The 19,439-nt window shown below is 44.0% G+C and overlaps 1 protein-coding gene across 1 annotated transcript in view; it reads right to left on the bottom strand.

Moving 5' to 3' along the window:
• Positions 1-655: 655 nt before the first annotated feature.
• The window catches only part of FRAS1 (Fraser extracellular matrix complex subunit 1), a 505,547-nt gene continuing 486,763 nt past the window's right edge, over positions 656-19,439 (bottom strand). The window contains exons 68-74 of the mRNA XM_057725661.1: positions 19,126-19,233; positions 17,979-18,138; positions 15,794-15,910; positions 10,797-10,963; positions 7,734-7,939; positions 6,464-6,610; positions 656-4,605 (exon numbers count right to left, since the gene is read on the bottom strand). Of these exons, the coding sequence (XP_057581644.1) occupies positions 4,012-4,605; positions 6,464-6,610; positions 7,734-7,939; positions 10,797-10,963; positions 15,794-15,910; positions 17,979-18,138; positions 19,126-19,233 (1,499 nt within the window). The 3' untranslated portion in view covers positions 656-4,011. The remainder of the gene's footprint in view (positions 4,606-6,463; positions 6,611-7,733; positions 7,940-10,796; positions 10,964-15,793; positions 15,911-17,978; positions 18,139-19,125; positions 19,234-19,439) is intronic.

The raw sequence follows: 19,439 nt of genomic DNA, 5'->3' as shown, positions 1-19,439 counted from the left end.
ACAATTCGTAGATTGGTTCCTGATACAGCTTCTGCATGGGCCTGAGGGAAATGCACTCCAGGGTTTAGAGCCTGCTGTTAGGCTAGGGACAATCGCAGGAAGTTGTGAGGAAGTAGAGGTTACATGAAGCTCATGACAGCATCTAAGGTAATCCCAGGTTTGGTTGTGGCATCTTTTCCCCGGATTTCATGGAAAAATGCTTTTAAGTCTTGCTGGGTTTGCAAATGTGCCATCAAAAGATGCCAACAGAGCCCTGCTGGTCACTGTCACTGGTTTCCCAGAGGGGACAGGTGCACAAATGCACAGGTTTGCAGAATGCCTGGGCTCCGTTTCATTCTGACTCTGCCATTTCTCCTGCACGAGCCAGTCAATTCTTACTGGGGGCTTTGGTCACCTCTAGGGTGAGTTATGGACACTTAACAAATCTTTGTGCCTGCATAAAAGGACACAGCTATTTTCACACTGTATCAAGTGTGCTGAGAAGGTTTGACGATTATGAATATAGTGTAAATAATCATCTTATTGTATTACACGTGCAGATCTTAGTTATTCCTCTTTGTCCTGGGGTTTCGACGGATTGAAAAAGAAGAACTACGATAATATGGGGATAGGTAATTTATTCTTGATCTTAGCACAAGTAGTGAGTGTCCCGGATTCAACCCTTTCAAAGGGATTTTCTCCAAAACACTTGTCTCAAATTTTAGAATGATTTTTGCCATCTCACTGGCACCATCATATGTTAATGAGATGAAGAATCTAATGAGATGAACATAGCAAAAAACCACAACCAGACCGTCATTTATTAATACAAATTTATATAGTGGCATATGCTGTTGGAGAAATCAGAAATTCATAACACACAAATTGGTATTGGAAATACAAAAATCATTTCAGAGTCAAGAAATCAGGTTGACAGCACCACGGATGTTTTACTCAAGTCTGGGCAGGTGTGTAGTATCCAAGAAGAATGAATACCTATGGGACACCAAGACTGAATATTGTAAGACTGTGCAAACACATTCCAACACTCTCTCTGCATCTACCCGTGAGAATCTGCGCGAGTCTGCCAGGAGGCCTGGAGTACAATCAAAGGGCAAAGGTGCAGACTGTTCTCTCTTTTAACCTTCACAGCCAGCATGTGATAGCAAATAACAGCCCCTGAGGGTCTTTTGTGCCTTCTCACCTAAAGGCATGGCAGAAAAGGTTAGTAAAACACACACAAGGACTTCGTGAGCAAGTTAGAGAAGCTGAAAGGAGAGCTTTGACTGAAGTATAATCGCACATCGGTCACCAAATTCTCTGCTTCCTAGTATGAAGTCTAAAACGTAAAAGAAATGAAAAATTCCGTATCAAAGAAGTAAATCTCAGTTTTACATCTCTGAGCAATTTCTATTTCACAAGCAAGCGTCCACCAGAGAAGCATCAGCGTTTGATGGATTGTATGTAGCTGGGGTGGAGGGTAGAAAGGAAGGGAGGCAGGAATATCCGAGGGTTTCCTTTCACACTGATAACTCAGTATCTCATGGTCCTCAGAGATGCTGCCCTTGTCATTCGAGACCATTCCATGGAGGCTGCTGGGAGAGCTCTGAGATCAGTCTCCATCCCTTCCCGCACTGGCCCCGTTCTGCCTCCTGTTTGCACTCTGCCCACCCACGTGCCCTATTTAGTAGGAATGGAAGGGCACTGGAAGAAGACTGTTCGGTCAAGTGGAAAGTTGCTGCTTCAACGCGCAGGCATTCAGGCACCTAGGAGCAGCGATAAACAACCAGGCCAAATCAAAAGTTGCTCCGTGAGCGATGGGCTTCCTGTCCTTGCAGAATTAGCCTCAACTTCCTAGGTTGTCCTGGAGAGGATTCCACACTCGGCTGATGACCTCTCCAGTCATGAGACACCAGTTCTGAGGGTTCATGAGACCAATACAGAAGCTCCACCCCTAAACACCCAAGCTGGCCTCGAGTGGCACCTGAGCCGTCAGGAGTATCAGGTTCTGGGCCCACTCACTCCAACTCATCCTCTCCAGGAAACTTTATGCTCAGCTGGAAGTTGCTAAGTCAGACTTTCCTCTAAACGTCCTGCGCTGGAGACTGAGTCACAGTCTCACCTCCTGCTGATACATTATTACAGCTTTTCTGTTCAGTCCTCCTCAAGCCCACTACCAGATTCACGCCTACGTCAACTGGTGCCTCTTTGCTCCAATGAGAAGACTATTTTATAATCCAAGTAGAAGAGATGGTTTTTTTTTTTCTCTACTTGTCCTTGTGATATTGCCTCCACACTCTCTCTCCTCCCCTCCCTAAATTGATTCCTTTGTCATTCACCCACGATACCATTCATTTGTTTACTTAGCACATATTCCTGGAGTGCTTGTTGTGTACAAGGCACTGCTGGAGAACCCAAGGCACAGCTCACAACCGCCCGTCTGTCAAGGAGCTTGGAGTCCGCCAGAGATGCCTAAAACCTTTCACAGTTCATTCTTTCTAGCTTTTAGGACCGAAGTGTTTCCAGTGTGGAATGTTCCCAAAGAGCTAGGGTCATTCTATTATAAATATTACACAACGTGAATGCTCTGTGACTTGTCCAGTGACATCAGGAGAGGGATGTGTCTCTTACTTCCAAACAACGGAATGGTGCCTCCAGTTCAAAACAACGTGACGTGCGTGCTTATGTTTTTGCCAATACAGCAGAAACGAAACTGAAACACAAAAGCAAGCAGTGCGCACACTACGTACAACATCATTAAGCGGCTATTTGAACACTAAATCATTTTAAAGCCATGTGTTCATGGCCTTGTCATGTGCTGATATGGTAAAATATGTGCCTGAGCTACCAAAAAAGAACCCCCCCAAAGAAATCCCTGAAATACTGTACCAGGAATGGTGCCTTGATCTGCTGTGCTAGTACTCTATCTGCTGTGAGTACTGGTACTTTTCTATGTGAGTACTACTACTTTTCTGCTATGAGTACTAGTTGGCGTCCATTGACTCTGATTTTGCTCTGGCCTGAGCTTTTTCCTAATTTGCTTTATTCAGATGAATCACTGACTTTCCTGAAACCCTAACAAAATGAAAACCCCACAGCAAGCAAAGCACACGGCTTGTCTATTATTGGACTGGGAAAAGCCTGGGGCAGCAGGAACTGTGGTAGGTGTTTCCAGCATCCACGGCAATGCTGAATAAAAAGGCCACAGTGCAGCGATCTCGCCTGGCAGCATCCTTCGTCAGGGAGGATGTCTGGATGTGTGCTGACTGCAGTGTAAACCGGCAGGGCCCGAGGACATCCCCCAGGGCCTAGGATGCAGGGCATCACTGAGGCGCCTGCCAGGTCCCTCCTTTCCCCGGGTTTCAGTCTCCCCTCCATGAGGGAGGTTCTGCCATGCCTGATGCCTGACGGGAGAGGTGGAGGTGTCTCCTGTGAGTTGTGGAGAAATGCTCTCGTCTAGAGCACTCTGAACTCCCAGGTGAAGAGGGCTGGTGATATAAAGTACAATCAGAGGCCACGCAGAGCAGGCTATCTGGTGGACACACGAGCAAACACACAGGTGCTGAGCGGAATCTGGGCGTCAGCAGTGTGGACTCTGCTGTGTGGAGGCCCAGGAGAAGCTCAAGCAGACGGGAGCTGGAGGTGGGGGAGGATCCAAAGGCCCTCACCCCTCTCTCTCTTCCTCTGGGACCTGCCTGGTACATCCCCCGGCCCTCTCAGCTCTACCAGCTGACCTAACTCCTGTCCGAACACCAAACACTGGCTTTCTAAGATCAGCCTTACGGAAGGAACAAACTGTCACTGCTGAGACTGTTAATGGGATCCATGGAAAGAACTACTTCCATCCTTTGGGGTCTCAGTGGTTCTTTGTTTAATGAGGTAGCTCAGTTGTGCGTCGATGCATGTGATGGGTGCCTCCGCCACTCAAAGCTATAGTTTTCCCTTTTCAATCAGCAAGATTATAAAAATACCAGTATTTTCCCGTTTTATAAAAAATGATTTTAGAAAAAAAATACACATGGGTCTCCTCCATTAAACTTCTGTTCCGTCTTGCAAATTGTTGTGAACTCTGACTTCCAGATTCAATTTTTTTACTTTAGCACCTTTGAACACATAAGCGCCCTCGGTTTCACGGAGTATGTTGACGTTCCGCACGGTGCAGTACTGTCTGTCCACGTTCTTCTCCACCCTGTCCGGGCCCCTCTTGGGCACATCCACCTTGGTGTTCAGAGGGTATTCCTCCAAAAGGTCGCCTGTGGGCAGCTTCTTCCTCTGTTTCTGGCATTTCCTGGTGATGAAACAAGCCACCAAAAACACCACAAGTAGGAGCATGATGGCAGCGAAGGCGCTGCCGACAGACGCCCCAGTTTGGGATAGGGAAGCAGCGATAGCTGACTCTTGCATCTCCAGATTCAGGGACTTCATATTGGTGCCGTTCTTGATTTGGTCCCCTTCATTGTCATAGATGAGGGACTCATCAAGGGTCAGCCAGCCACTGGGGTCCACCAGGTCCCTTCGGTTGCGCCTCAGAGGGGCCGTGAGAGAGCGCTGGACCCTGGGACCTGAGATGGTGTCAGGGCCAATGATGTAGATCACCTGGAGATACCACTGGTGTCCTGCTTCCACCTGCAGGAGGAGGAGATGGGGAGACACGCCGAACATGTCACTGCTGCCCACAGACCACCTCTGAGGAAAGGGAATGGAAAGACAACGGCCCGCCACAAACCTCGATGGAAAAATGCTTTCAAGAAAAGCATTAGCCACACCAGTGTTCACAGCAGCATTATTTACAGTAGCCAAGATGTGGAACCAATCTAAGTGTCCATCAATAGATGAATGGAAAAAGATGTGGTGTGTATATGTATGTCGTGTGTGTGTGTATATACCATTCAGCCATAAAAATGAATGTTGCCATTTGTGATAACATAGACGGACCTAGAAAGTATTACGCTAAGTTAAATAAGTTCGACAGAGAAAGACTAATACCATACGATTTCACTTATATGTGGAATCTAAAATAACAAAACTAAACAAAATGAAAACAGGCTCATAGATACAGAGAACAAATGGGTAATCTCCAGAGGGAGGAGGGGGTGGGGTGGGGGCTGGGAGACATGAAGGGGCTTAAGAGGTACAAACCTCCAGTTATAAACTAAATAAGCCATGGGATGCAATATACAGCATACAGAATATGGCCCGTGATATTGTAATAACTTTGTACGGGCACAGATGGTCAGTAGACTTGTCGCATTGATCATTTCATAATGTATGCAAATGTCAGATCACTGAAAGTAATTCTTGCCACTGTAGTACACCTGAAATTAACATACTACTGTGCATCAAATATATTTCAATTAAAGAAAAGAAAGGAAACGGATCCACTAAAGAATCTTTTGCTTTTAAAATTATGGAATAAATCAGACCATAACCAACACCCTTTAAAAAAAATGTTGAGGTAAGACTATGCGTGGTGCCTTTAAGGATTAGTAAATATGCCACTGTAACTGTAGCAGTATAAATAAAGGTTTTGATGAAGTTTAAAAAAAAAAGAAAAAAGAAAAGCATTAGTAATGGTTGGTGTATATGAATAAAGAACTGAACCAAATATTTTGGGGTTCTATTTCCAAATTAAGGTGATCTTGGGTCAGATATTCACATCTGTTTTTCCAATTTCCCTACCTGTATATGGAATAGCCCTAAGCATTTATCTTTCAGGGTTTCTTTAGCTAAGTAATCACTTATGGTTTGTTGGCCTTTATTGATAGCAGTGGAGTAATAGTATTAATAACCACATTTATTCCCTATGACCTTTAATTGTTTTCTGTCAATTTACTATTTATTGATGAACTTTAGCTAAAATAGAGTCATTCAACAAATATCCACTAAACACCTATTCTGTGCATAATACACAGATACTTGACAAAAATCTGCTAAATCTGAGCATTTCTTGGATCATCTCCTGAGTTATGTCATCAAGTATTTTATTTCCCCCTCATCTGCCCCCACTGAAACCCTCCATGATTTTGAAATAACTTCTGAAGAGTGAGAATAGTTCTGAAATCCAAGGTCATGGCTTACTATTTGGAGACAAAGAAGGGTGGAATTTGATCTTGGAAGTTCATGTTTATTACTGGGCCTTAGAGTATTTTTGCTTATCAAATACTAGTGATTCTTGCCATTCTAAATTACTGAATTGTATTTATGACTTTGTTAAATATTTCCACAGGCCTGCGAAAATCAGCTGGTGCAGCACAGAGCCATGACAAGTGGCTCTATGCAAACTGAAGAATTTTATTATCGTTTTGGTCTATTGGATAGATGGTAAAGTTTTGGATGAATGATAAGCTTAACAAAAATTAATAAAAGACCTGCCGGTAAGAATGCTATAAAAAGAAACTGACATCAAAGAGATGATGTCATCCTCCTTTTTATAACCTGTAAAGTGCCCTTGGGCCTGTGCTTCTATTCTTCTCACCACACTCACCTTATACAGTGCGTCCACCTTCAGAGTAAATCCATCCACGCCTGGCATGCTACTGACCACGTGGAAATCAGGCAACTCAGAAGCAAAGTGGGCCTCAAAGGGCACGTCGTGGAAGTACTTGTCAGTTACCTCTGGCTGACTGCGGTCCTAGGATTTCAGAAGAAAATAAGCACAAGATTTAGAAAGATGGAACCCCTGAACTGGCAGGCGGCCGTCACTGGAAGGAGAAAGGGACTCTCCACTCCTCCTCTGGGTCAGGTCAGGAGAGTACATGCTGCAGGAGCCCTCGCCTTAAGCTGACCACTGCCTCTGGGCACCCACGGCTCCCTTCAAGGGAGGATACTTGGTGGCCAATGAGTGAGGTAGCCTAGACCAACAAGTCTCAAGCTATTTGGTCTCAGGACATAAAAATTAAGGACCACGCAAAGCTTTCATTTTATGTGATTTATATCTATAAATATTTACTGTATTAAAATTAACACTGTAATTATGTTACCATTAACAATTTTTTAAAAAATGAAAATATGTATTTACTAATTCACTTTAAAACAGAAATGAGAAACTCATTACATGTTCACATAAGTAACATATTTTTTTAGTGAAAGTGTCTGTATTCACAACCCACCTCCCAAAAAGAGAGCTGGCATTGTTTAACATTTGTGCAAATCTCTGTTAAAGAACTAGATTCTCGCAATTGCTTCTGTATTCAATCTGCTGTGAGATGTTCTGGCTGAAGTATATGAAGAATCTGGCCTCACATAAGCTATGTAGTTGAAAGACACAGAAATGTTTGAATAACTTTCTCAGATATTTGTGGATATTCTTTTTTGATACTAAATCAAAACTCAATAAGTGGTAGTTTTTCTAAAGATTAGTCACTATGTGGAATCTGAATCCGTATCAATAAACCTTTATACTCTCTGCTCTCGTGAGGGACTGAGTATGAAAAAGGCAAACATCATATCATTACGAAAGTAGTTTTGACCTTGTGGACGCCCTGAAAGAATATTGGGGATATTCCGGGGTCTCTGGGACACATTTTGAGAAACACTGGCTTAGACGTTCCTCTTCCTAGAACATCAGTAACAGCTTGTCTTGCTGCCCACCGAAACCTTCACATTTGGTAATATGTACTAACATTAAGCTGACAGAGACAACAACGATATCTGTAGAAAACTATCAAGCGTGGAGTTCTATCTGCTTCAGGCAAAATTCAGAGCTGAGGAAATCTACTCGTGTGTCAGCCCTTTAACCCTAGCAGTTAGCATACCAGCAGCAGGAATCTGTGTTTTAGGTGTTTGTTTGGCTGAATGCATCCGTACTGTGGCCCTTCATTGTAGATTGTCCCCGTGGGGTCAAAGAAAGGCACGTAGCCATCCTTGCCAGTACAAAGATAGACCTTCTCCAGCTGGAGTTTGTAAGCAGAATTAAGGTTTTGTTCTGGGTTCCAAAGTACTCGGCCATAGAGGATTTGACCTGAAAAGATTGCGAGGCATTAATTAGGTCAGACTTTAAAGAGAAAAATATTGTCAAAGATAGGAAGGATTAACATGCTCCTATAACGTCAAAAGTACCTTTCGATGAAGAGCTGTGGGGTCCGCATGCCCTTAAAATACATATTCATTCATGTATTGCCTTCTTTTGCTCAGAAAACGTTACTTAAGTATTTAGGGGAGGGCCAGCACTCTGTTACGTGCGGGGGGTAAAGGTGAGTGAGACACAGCTGAGAGGGCAGAAATAAAACTAGAGCAATTGCTAATAATAGCTAACATTTATGGAACTCATACTACTTGCGAGGTACTGTACTAAGTCCTTCCCACGGAAGAACTCCTGTAGTGCTTACGATTTTATAGATGAGGAAACTGAGTGGTTAAGTGACTTGTTCAAGGTCACAAAGTTTGTAAGTGGTGAGGGTAAGATTCAAAGTCAAGGTGCTTTGGCTCGAAAAACCCACACTATTAACCACCACATAATACTGTTATGTACCACAATAGAGGAAGGTACATAACAGCAAATGGGCATATAGCCGAGCACAAAAATCTGCCTGGGGAGAGGGATGGGAGGGTTTAAAGAGATGACATTTGAGCAGTATCCTGAACCATGAGCAGGCATTTGTCAGATAAAGCATTTGAGGTGAGTGGGAGAGGCTGGGGAGAGCAGTCCAGGCAAAAGCAAGTCCATGTACAAAATATGGAATGCTCCAAAGGTACCAGTCCTGGTGCAGGTACTTTTCCTTAGTTCCTGCTAGGGCATCAAGTTCTTTACCTGCAGTATCTTACTTAATCCTCCCAAGTGCCTAAGAGAGTTTCAATTGTTATCACTATTTTAAATAACTTGTCCCGTGTTGCATATCTGTGACCCATGTGGAGGAGGATTTGAGCACAAATCTGTCTGACTCCAGAGCATTTACTGTGGCATCGAGTAGGCCAGTGACTGGAGCGGAGGGTGGGGGTGGGGGGGCTCTGGTAGGAGAGACTCCTGGGAGGATTAATCCCTGGTGCTAAGGATTCTGGACTTGAGTATAGGAGGAATACGGAACGCCGGAAGGTTTTACACAAGGGCTACTATCCTGAGCTTTAGAAACATGGAGAAGGAAGACAAAGAGGCTAGAGCCACAGGCAGGGAGTTATTTTAATGCTGTAGCAAGAAATAGGTATCCAAAATATAGCAGTGAGGCAAGGGATGCAATCGAGAAATATTGAGGCGTTGGAGCCATTCATCTTATGATAGATGCACTATGGGAGGCAGAGGAGAGCAGAGGATAGCCCTGAGGTCTTTGCCTGAGCCACCGGGAGTATGGTGATGCAGTCAGTGGGGCAGTGGATGTGAGAGGGACATGTTTGGGGGGAGATAAGTCCAGTTCTAGACGTCTCTGGGTGTCTGAATGGCATCCCCTTGGAGAGGCTTGGTAGTTCAGATCCGCACGTGGAAGGGTGGGAATGAAGCCCAGGAGAGACCAGGGAGAAGGCTAATTTTTGTGGAATGGCTGTGGAGTAGGAGGAGGATAGGAAGTTGAGAGTAAAGGGATGGGTGGAACCATGGGGATGATGGAGTAGCACTGAAGTGAGAACAGAAGGGGCCAAGCATGGAGTGTGGGAACAGCAACACGGATGGGGCAGAGGATGGAGACCCGGAGCCGAAGAATGAGACACGGTCAGAAAGGCAATATGGTGTCAGGCGAGGCTGGTACAAAGGAAACCAAACAGGAAAAAAGGGTCAAAATCCATAGGTTTGGTGTCATGGACAGGAGAGAATTTTGAGCCGTGGTAGGACAAACCCAGCCTGCAGCAGACGCATGGAGGACTGACTGGGAAGAGGGGTCATGGGGACAGTGCGTGCTCACCACTCCTTCAGGAAGCTTCTCAGAGGGAAGAAAAGGAGAACATGGGCTGAAGTCTGAGGGAGAGGTAGGGATGATAGATGTTCTTTTTCTGTTACGGGATGTGTTTTTAGGATAAGAGAAAAAAACCTCAGATATGAGCAGAAGATTAAAAATAAGAGAAAAGCAGAAGAGATAATGGAGAGAAAAGGCAGATAGTTGCTTGATTCATTTATTATTAATTCATTCAACAAATATTTAATGAGCACCTAGGCATTGGTGGCATGGTGTGCACATTTGATATTTGATCACAATTTCTGTTCTAATGGAACTTACAGTCTAGTGGTAGAGATAGGCAATAAATAAGTAAAGAAATATATATGTAATATTAAAAATTGTGGTTAAGTACTATAAAAAATGAATAGCATTCTGTGAAAGTGAAAAATATGACGGTCTAAATTAGGTTGACTGGTGTGGTTAAGGCAATTCTCTTTGGGGAGGTTAACATTTAGATAGAGACCTGAAGGAGAGGAAAGTCAAGGGGACAGTGTTTGGGACGGGGGTGGGGTGGGGCAGAGGGACCATTTCAAGTAGAGAAAGCTTGCTGGATAGGACATGTATATATATCTGTTATAGCTTTGAGGCTGGCAGGCAGTGGGGTCATCTTGCAATCTCTCTGAGGAACTGAGCGTTGAAGCAATTTACCCAAAGTTAGACGATGTGTTAGAATCTGGTTGGAAACCCCAGTGTTCTTTCTACTCAGACCAGTGCTCTTCCACACTATCACACTGCTGATCATTACTGCACCAAGAATGTGATCTTATTTTGAAATAACCTGAAGGAAGAATATGGGTCTGTTCCTTGACTAAACCTTTGCTGCCCTGGTACCAACGCTGGGGGAATCTTCCCTGGAGAGTTGACAGAAAGGCAATGAGCAGAGATGCTAACCCAGGGACCTATCCGAAAGCTTCTCAAGTCCAGCAGTCTCTGTCTGTGGTGAAGGGGATGACTTACCTTTGGAGAAGGCCCCTTTGTAATCCATTTCTGCCAGTGACATATCAGATGTGTTGGGATCCATCAGGAACACCTTCTCATTGTTGCAGAGCTGAAACTCAGTATTGAGTGAATACACAATGGGGACAGGGCGGTTGGTCTGCTGGAATGCAATGGGTATCAGGAATCTAAAGGCAGGAAAAACAAGAGCTCCTTGAGAGCCGGACAGACTCTGCACTTGCCAGTCAAGCCGCCCTCCCTTCCCCACCCTTCTCAGGATTGTGAACAGCACTTTGTTGTAGGTGCTAAATATTTACTGAATAAAGAGGTGTGTGCAGGTGAGAGACTATATAGTTCAGGTCCTTAGGCGGTGCATCTGCTCTTTGGAGCAGGAATGATCTAACTGGTCTTTAGACTCTGGAACACTCTGCTTTTCCTGCCCCTCTCATTCTGGAAAGCTGAGGGCCGGTTCGAGATTAGCGGTAAGAATTCAAAGTTTCCTGACTTGGACCTTGCTGAACCTTCTGCTGAAACACTTCTTCTTCCTCTGACACCGACACTTGCCCAGTGAACTCTAATTCTTCAGATCTCAACTCAAGCACTAGTTTCTCTAGAAACCTTACCCTCTTTCTCTTCCCTCCAAGGCTGGGTCAGATCCCTTATCATTTGTTCTCGATACACTGTACGCTTTTTTCCAAAGTACTTGTTGTGGTTTGCTGTTCTATTTAAATGTGTGATCAAAGTCTGCTTCACCCATTCTGGGCTCCATAGAGTCACAGTCCACATCTACCAGCTCACCACTGTACCTTCCATGCTGGCCAAGCTCCTAACACATACATTTGTTAAAGAATGCTTTACTCTTGTACAAGTGATAATTTCAATGCTTTACTCTTCCACTAAAGTCCATCTGATCATTCCCTACTTTTAATTGAAGTTGCTCCAAGGGGTAGATTTGAGAGGGCTGAGGTGTAGGAAGAACTTGGAATGTAGGAGAAACCCACACAAACCAGGGCTGACCCTGTTTCAACAGCTTTGATATAATCATTAATTGTACCAAGAGTTCATTTATCTGACTCAGGGAAATAGGTTTTTCTTGTTGATGTTGGTATTACCAGAATCCGCACAGTGCCAGGCCATAAGACACTGGACAAATGTTTATTGATTAAATAGATTGAATAATGGACTTGAGATAATGGTGATGATGAAGAAGATGGTGATTTATAAGGTGATATGTATGACAGACTCACAAAAATAGGCATAACAGAAGACACAATTCTTTTGAATTGAGTCTGAATTTCCTGAGTCGGGCTTGATTATTTTGTGTGTTGTCCTTGTGTTGCATCCACATGGAGTCATATCAAAAGATATGGAGATGATCAAAAGCAAAGTTAGGCCCAAGGGGGAAGTCACCCAGGGAATAATGGGGAACCCACAGGTAAAGATCTCCCTGATGTAAGGCAGGAATATCCAGCCCTAAAGCCTCAGGACACCCAGCAGTACTCTTCACCCTGCAGACTTCTATACCCAGGCGGCACTGGGACTAGAGATGGGGTTGATATCTTCTTTGTTCCTTTCTGCCATTTCAAACCTCTGTTGTTCTCTTCTCTTAAAAAAAAAAATCCAGCACCTACCCTGGAGAAACTCTTCCCACACATGTAACCAAGAGACACATAGCGTATTCTTTGTAACAGAGAGGATCTGAAATTATAAGCCGAGGAGAGTGGTCAAATAAATTGTGGACGATTCCTATGGAGACAACTTTAATGCAGTGAAAAACGAACTGCAGCTATCTGGATCAACGTAAACATTGATGCACCGAGGGAAAAAAAGCTCCAAAGAGAATTCACGCGGTATGAAATTTTTATATAAAGTTCAAAAACATGCAAAACAGTGTAGAAGTAAGTATGAGGTGAACCATAAGCCAAAACAAGGGAGGAGAAGTACAAACACCAGGCCAGTGGTTACCTCGGTGGTGAGCTGGGAGAGTGCAGCTGAAAGGGGCGCTGGGGGTACCAGTATCGTTCTTTGTTGTTTTTTTTTCTTTGACTCCCAGTTTCATTAGTTATAAAATGGAGATAACAGCACCCATTTGTGGAGGACCACTGTAATGCGAATAAAATGCTGAGAGCTTAGCACAGAGGCCAGCACACGGTCCGCACTCCATGCACAGTCACTAATAACACTGGTCATTATTATTATTCACTTTATCATCAGTATCACAGCCCAAGGGATACCCAATTCATTGCAATTACAATTCATATTAGGTAATGTTCTTGAGGTTTTATATATCCACGATATATGGTCTTCTGGGTATCTAAAAGATTTCATAATTTAAAAAATGTATTACACGAATAAAAATTCCCCGGCATTTCTCTTCAGACAGTTTGCCCTCTGTTCTTCCTTACTGCAGCCAACCACTATTTTCCTGGTCCCCGTCCCTCCCACACTGGGCTGACTACTTGCTCTCCACCATCGCTCCTGCCCTCAGTGTCGGTGATTTCAACATCCACACAGATGAACCGTCTGCTCCCCTAGCCTCTTAGTTCCTTGATGTCTTCACCTCCAAAGAGCAAATTCTCCTCCCCACTGCAGTCACATATGCTCTCCTGTCACACTAGACACCTCCTTCAAAAAAACTCATTTTCAGACACACCACTCTCTAACTACCACCTCTGATCTTTCCAGCTCACCTCTTCTTTTACTCCTGCTCATTAATTCTCCAACCACACCAGGCCCTCCATGACCATGTTTACCAGGATGCAGAAGACCGGGAACACTGACACACTCATGGTGGGAAGGTACACACACAGATACACATTTACAAACACTGGAAAACAGTGTGATGCATTCCTAAGAAGTTAAACATACATCTACCATAGGGTCCAGCCACTCCATTCCTAGGTATTTACACAAGACAATAGGAACCACGTGTCCATATAAAGGCTTGTCTAACTGTGTTCATAGCAGCTTTATTTATAACAGCCCAAACTGGAAACAACCCAAATGTCCATCAACTGACCAATTTTATAAACAAAATGTAGTGCGTCCCCACCGTAGAATACAACTCAACAATAACGGGAACAAACTACTGATATACACAACATGAATAAGTCAAAATAACTGTGTTGCAACAGAAGTCAGAGAAAAAGAATGTGTACTGTAGGATGCCATTTATGTAAATTAGTAGAAAATGCAAACTAATCTGTAGTGACAGAAAGATCAGCAGATACCTGGGGTGGGAGGGCTAGGCTGGTGTGGGATGGGCGAGAGGGACACCAAAGGGCCACGAGGACACTTCTGAGGGAAAGGGATATATTCGCTATTTTAATTGTGGTGATCTTACATGAGTGTACACGTATGCGACAACTTATCAAACTGCATACACTTTCAATGTACGCTGTTCACCTTCATATCAGTGATGTGGAAATTTAAAAACAACTCAGTTGGGCCTTCAGCACTACCGATCTCCTGCCATCTGTAGCGTACTTCCCCACTCTCTGAGATGACTCGGTTTTACTTCCCCCTCTCTTCTCAAACCTCATTGTTCCTCACTTCCAGCTAATGCTTGGCTTCTCATTTCATGGAGAAAACAGACTCAGTCAGATGTCTCCTTTATCATCCTTACCCTCCCAATCTACTAATTCTCCCTTCACCTGTATCCATAGACTGTTCTTGCCTTCCTCTCTCAGTGGATGAACCCTCTGTGCTTCTGGCCAGGGCTGGCCCTCCCCTCATGTCCCAGGGCTGTCCCCTGCCCTACTCAAGGACTTGGCTCTGCACATCTTCCCTCTCCCCCCTGCACTGTCAAATTTACCCTAACAGACCAACAGGGTTATTCCTGCCAGCATGCAAACATCCTGAAATATTTTGCACCCTAAAACACAGACAAATAAAACCTCCTTTGACCCTTCATCTGTTTCCCTCTAATGCCCCTCTATCTGACATCCTTTACAGCAAAACTCCTTAAGCATTGTTTTTTCCCTCTTGTCTCCACATTCTTGCCTCTCTCTCTTGAACCCACTCCAACCAGGCTTCATCCCCTCCAGTCTACTGAACCTGCCCTTTGTCAAGATCTTCAATGACTTCCATATCGCCAAATCCAATGGCCAAGTCTCAGAGTCTTAATTTGAAAGTCACATTCCAAATTATCTTCTCTTAATGATAATGTCAGTTTCTGTCTTCAGTGTCTTCTCTCCAAAATGTTTTCTATTCACTTTGCTCAGCTCCTAGAAAGGTGGCACTAGACTAGACAGTGCTTGGGAGCAGAGGTGACTTCTAATCCTCTGCTGTAATCTCCATGCTGAGGCCAGAGCAAAGCACACGTTAAGAGCTGAATAAAGACTGGCTGAATGAATGAACACTGGCACAACGTGGACAGTCTCTGGTCAGAGGTGGGGATGGGCTGATGGACACTGACGGACAGTTGATTCTTGTTACGTTCTATACAGTCACCGTGAGCACTGAATGAATGAACAGTGAACCTCTGCTCCTGGGGGCGGAATACAGGGTCGAGTTCCTGCAGCCTCCGGTCACAACATTTTCATTGGTGATCAATACCTAACACTGTTCTATGCATGTTTCTGTTTAAAAACACCTTATTTGATATATATTGTTGATTCATCAACATAGAACTCATGGCAACAGAACTGAAATTCATGCTTGAATGAAGCTCATCCGATACTCCATCAGGCTCACCACCACCTTCTTGTACTTAGGAAACTAGATAGCACTTCGGCACTATGCGGGGAGCTATTTTAAACAGCAAAATCACCAACACAAAGCTCAAAGATTCGAAAAACAAGGCACTACACAGACCATAAAAAGGACACATGTGCACAGTATGAGACGACAGAGCGCTGTCTTACTCCATCTGAGTTGGGAAAGTGGGTCAGACAGCTCGCCTCGCTATTTCGTGTCAGGGAATGATCGGGACAGCATCACAAACATTGGTTTTGGGGTTAAATACAAATAAATGTTAGCAAGTAGGTAAGTTCATAATAGTGAGGCTCTTTCCCTACCTTTCTGGGGCATGTGCGGTGCACGCCAAAGGCTTTTCTCCTGGGTCCACCCAAGGCTGCGTGGGCTGCACAGTGCAAGGGATCAGGTAGATGGTGTACTCCCCGGAGTAGTCCTTCCTGGAAACACACAGGCAGCCTGTGGTTAGAGGGACTAATTTATAGATTATTTACTTACCCAGAAATACACTTCATTAAATGATTTTCAGATGATATTTGTGCTCAGCCTCCAACCAAGAACTTTACGGGTCTGCAAACACAGTTTTCAGGAATTCATCAGTGATTGTTTTAACCTTTGGAGTACTATCCAGAGGTGTTAAATAGAGCTCCTTTCATTTAGTCAAGTCCTTTGTGTGAGGAATGCTGAGAAAAGCATACTGTTGATAAAAATCTAAAAGGCTCTGGTGAAGGCAAAACAGAGCTGGCCACTTCCTACATTCCCATGAAACTTACTCGACAATTTCTGTTTAATGTTTCTTGTTGACTGACAACCTGTCACACATTCTTCACTGCAAAAGCTTTTATTTACTGAGATGTGACCGTGTCAGCTGCTGCTGCTGCTCTGATGAAAGAGGCAACAAAGTTCTCAAGGTTAAATGACCTCACTCCAGAGAACTCTCCCACACCCCATTCATTTCATTAGCATTCAGTTTCAAGGCTTCTTTCCCAAACTCTACAGCCTCATCCCTTTAAGTGAAGTGGAAGAACATCTCATGGGAGATGATTTGCTGGGAATTTCTGTGTTTATGGTGGGACATGGGATTCTCTAGGTCATGACCCTGAGACTGTAGCGCCTTTGCAGCTTTACCTACTTCGTTTCCCACACTGGTCATCCAATAGCAGCCCAGCCCTGGCAGGTTGCCTAGAAGGCAGCCAGACAGCCAGAAGCTTCAGGAAGATTCTTCAAGGGCCTTGGGAGGCTGCCATTCATTGAATGAGGAGCTCAGGGCCGTGAATCTTAATTCTAACTATCGTGATCCGTGAACATTTCTCACATCCTCCGTGTTCGTTCTTGGACAATTTCTTTTGTATTATTTGTATCTGTTTATTAGTAAAGTGATAGCAAAGATTTGGTAAAAATAAATAAATAAACAAACAAACTTTTAGGACACAGCCTGGGTCAGTTTAGTGGAATGGCACAAGCTGGAAATGGGGGGATAGTCTAACCCCACCCTTGCTTTGCCTCTGCCACGGTTGTGTGATTTTAGACAAACCAGGCAAACTTGCAGGGCTTAGTTTCTAAGCCCCTTTGTGCCCCAAAAGTTTATGTGTCTGTATGTCTGCAGTTTCCCCACATGATCCTTACCTTCCTCCAAAGTTTGGACCAGCATGAAATGAGACATCGGGTGCTATATTTGAATTACATGAAAATTGATGTGTATAATGTGAATAGTAACTCTGAATTCATAGAAATATTTAATGAGGCAGAAGTGCCTATGCCTGCCGCTGGCTTTCCAAAAGTCCGGCCAGATCCCGTTGCTCCTCCCCTCAGACCGCGCAGTGGGTGTGGTAATTGGAATGAAATTTCTTTATTATGCTAAGGTTTTAGTTGGACACTTTCCCAGCCTCCTTTGCAGGTGGATGTGCCACGTGACTAAGTTCTGGCCAGCGGGAGACAAAGGTGATGTGCACCCTGCTTGTTCTTACCCTGGGAATAAGGGTGAACACGCCCCGATTTGTACATCAGAAGTTGATCTGAATTACACCTGTTTCTTTTTCTATTTGTCAAAAGACTGTTTCTGTCAATCTCCCTTTTAAACTAGAAACTCAGCTTTTGAATACAAGCCCTTAAAGAAACTGAAAACATTTCATGGACTTCCCTGGTGGCGCAGTGGTTAAGAATCCACCTGCCAATGTAGTGGACAAGGGTTCAAGCCCTGGTCCGGGGAGATTACACATGCCGCGGAACAACTAAGCTTGTGCGCCGCAACTGCTGAGCCAGTCCACTGCAACTACTGAAGCCCGCACTCCTAGAGCACGTACTCCACAAGAGAAGCCACCACAATGAGAAGCCCGTGTGCTGCAACAAAGAGTAGCCCCTGTTCGCCAAAACTAGAGAAAGCCCAAGAGCAACGAAGACCTAACGCAGCCAAAAACAAACAAACAAACAAATTAATACATAAATTAATTTAAAAAAAAGAAACTGAGAACATTTCAGATTTACTCCTGAACGCCATCCTGCATTTACCTGTTATAAGAGCTTGTGGCTCTCCAGAGTTGGTAAGGAGAATCAAAAGTCTGAGCACTCCAAAGGAGCTGCAGGTCAAATTCAATTCCTCCAAGGTGGTCTGGAGTCAGTATGAATGATTTCACATCAGGGAGGGTGTGGTGCTCCATCACAAACTGCCCTATTTCAAGGGGAAACACAGGGAAATACGTAGGTTTTATTGTGCTTGTGGTGAATCCCCTACGAAAGCCTTAGAACTGAATTAATATTCCGCTATAAAACAAGGTTATAGCCACCCACCCGCCCCTGAGAATATATCCACACGGGTTGGGACAGCATGGCCTCTTGCTCCAGCCCACTACCCTGCTCATCACGGCCGTGATGGTCACATATATTCCTAAACAGCGTGAGTGTGCGCTGTAGAAATTACACTAACGAGCACACTCACAATAACACGAGTCCTTATGTGACAAGGAACATGGAACACACTTAGCTCTGAACTCCAGCCAACGTTTCTTAGAGGCAGAAAGAGCTCAGTAGTTTATAAATAGAAATATCAATTTCAGATTAAAAAAATCTCACCTAGGGCCGCTCAAGTCCCTGGTGGAAGGAGGCAATTGTAAACATCATTGGAAAGCTAAGGGTTACTCAGCAAGACACCTCAACTCTTTCAAACTACAGCGATATAGTGTCATGAATAAATAAAAGCAGGGAGACTATTTTACATTCAAGAGACTACGGAGGTTTAACCGTCAAAATGTAACGTGCATCTTGATTGGATTCACCTTCTTTTTATATAAACAGATGCAAAGTAAATACAAACAAATATAAAAACAACTAGAAAAGACGTTTGTGGGACAACAGAGGGAGTATGAATTATTGGATCAGTGTTAAATATCTTGGCTATGGTAATGCTACTATGATGCGTAAGAGAAAGGCCTTGTTTCAGGAGATGTCTTCTGAAGTATATAGTGTGACTTGGCATGAAGCCTGCAACCTATCTTCAAATGGTGTGACAAAAAAATGGGTACACATGCATGGGTGTGGACACACACACACAGAGAAATGTTAACAATTGCTGACTTTGTTCTTCACTGTTCTATTCTTTCAACTTCTGTCTATGTTTGAATGTTTCTTTGTAATAGGAAAAAAATGGCACTGACATTACCTCTGAATTTGGCGTGGGTCTTGAATTCAATGACCAGGCGTCCATCCTCTCGAATGTAGATTCTTATTATCTGAAGCCTGGCAGAGAGCACACTGTCCGTCTGGATTCCTGGGCAGGAAACCATACACAAAACATCCAAGTGAGGGCTTGGAGAAGATCTCCCAGACAGACAGTAGCCTACACGTGAGTTAGCCCAGTGACACCTCTAAGTAGAGCTGCACATTTACTTGAATGTAACAGGACAAATGTACATAATTGCGTGAACACACAGTCTATTTAGAGACACGTGCCAGTTAACATTGTAACATAATTCA

Source organism: Hippopotamus amphibius, chromosome 3, assembly GCF_030028045.1.
Source record: "Hippopotamus amphibius kiboko isolate mHipAmp2 chromosome 3, mHipAmp2.hap2, whole genome shotgun sequence".
Lineage (NCBI taxonomy): Eukaryota > Metazoa > Chordata > Mammalia > Artiodactyla > Hippopotamidae > Hippopotamus > Hippopotamus amphibius.
This window is presented reverse-complemented; position numbering and strand designations above follow the sequence as displayed.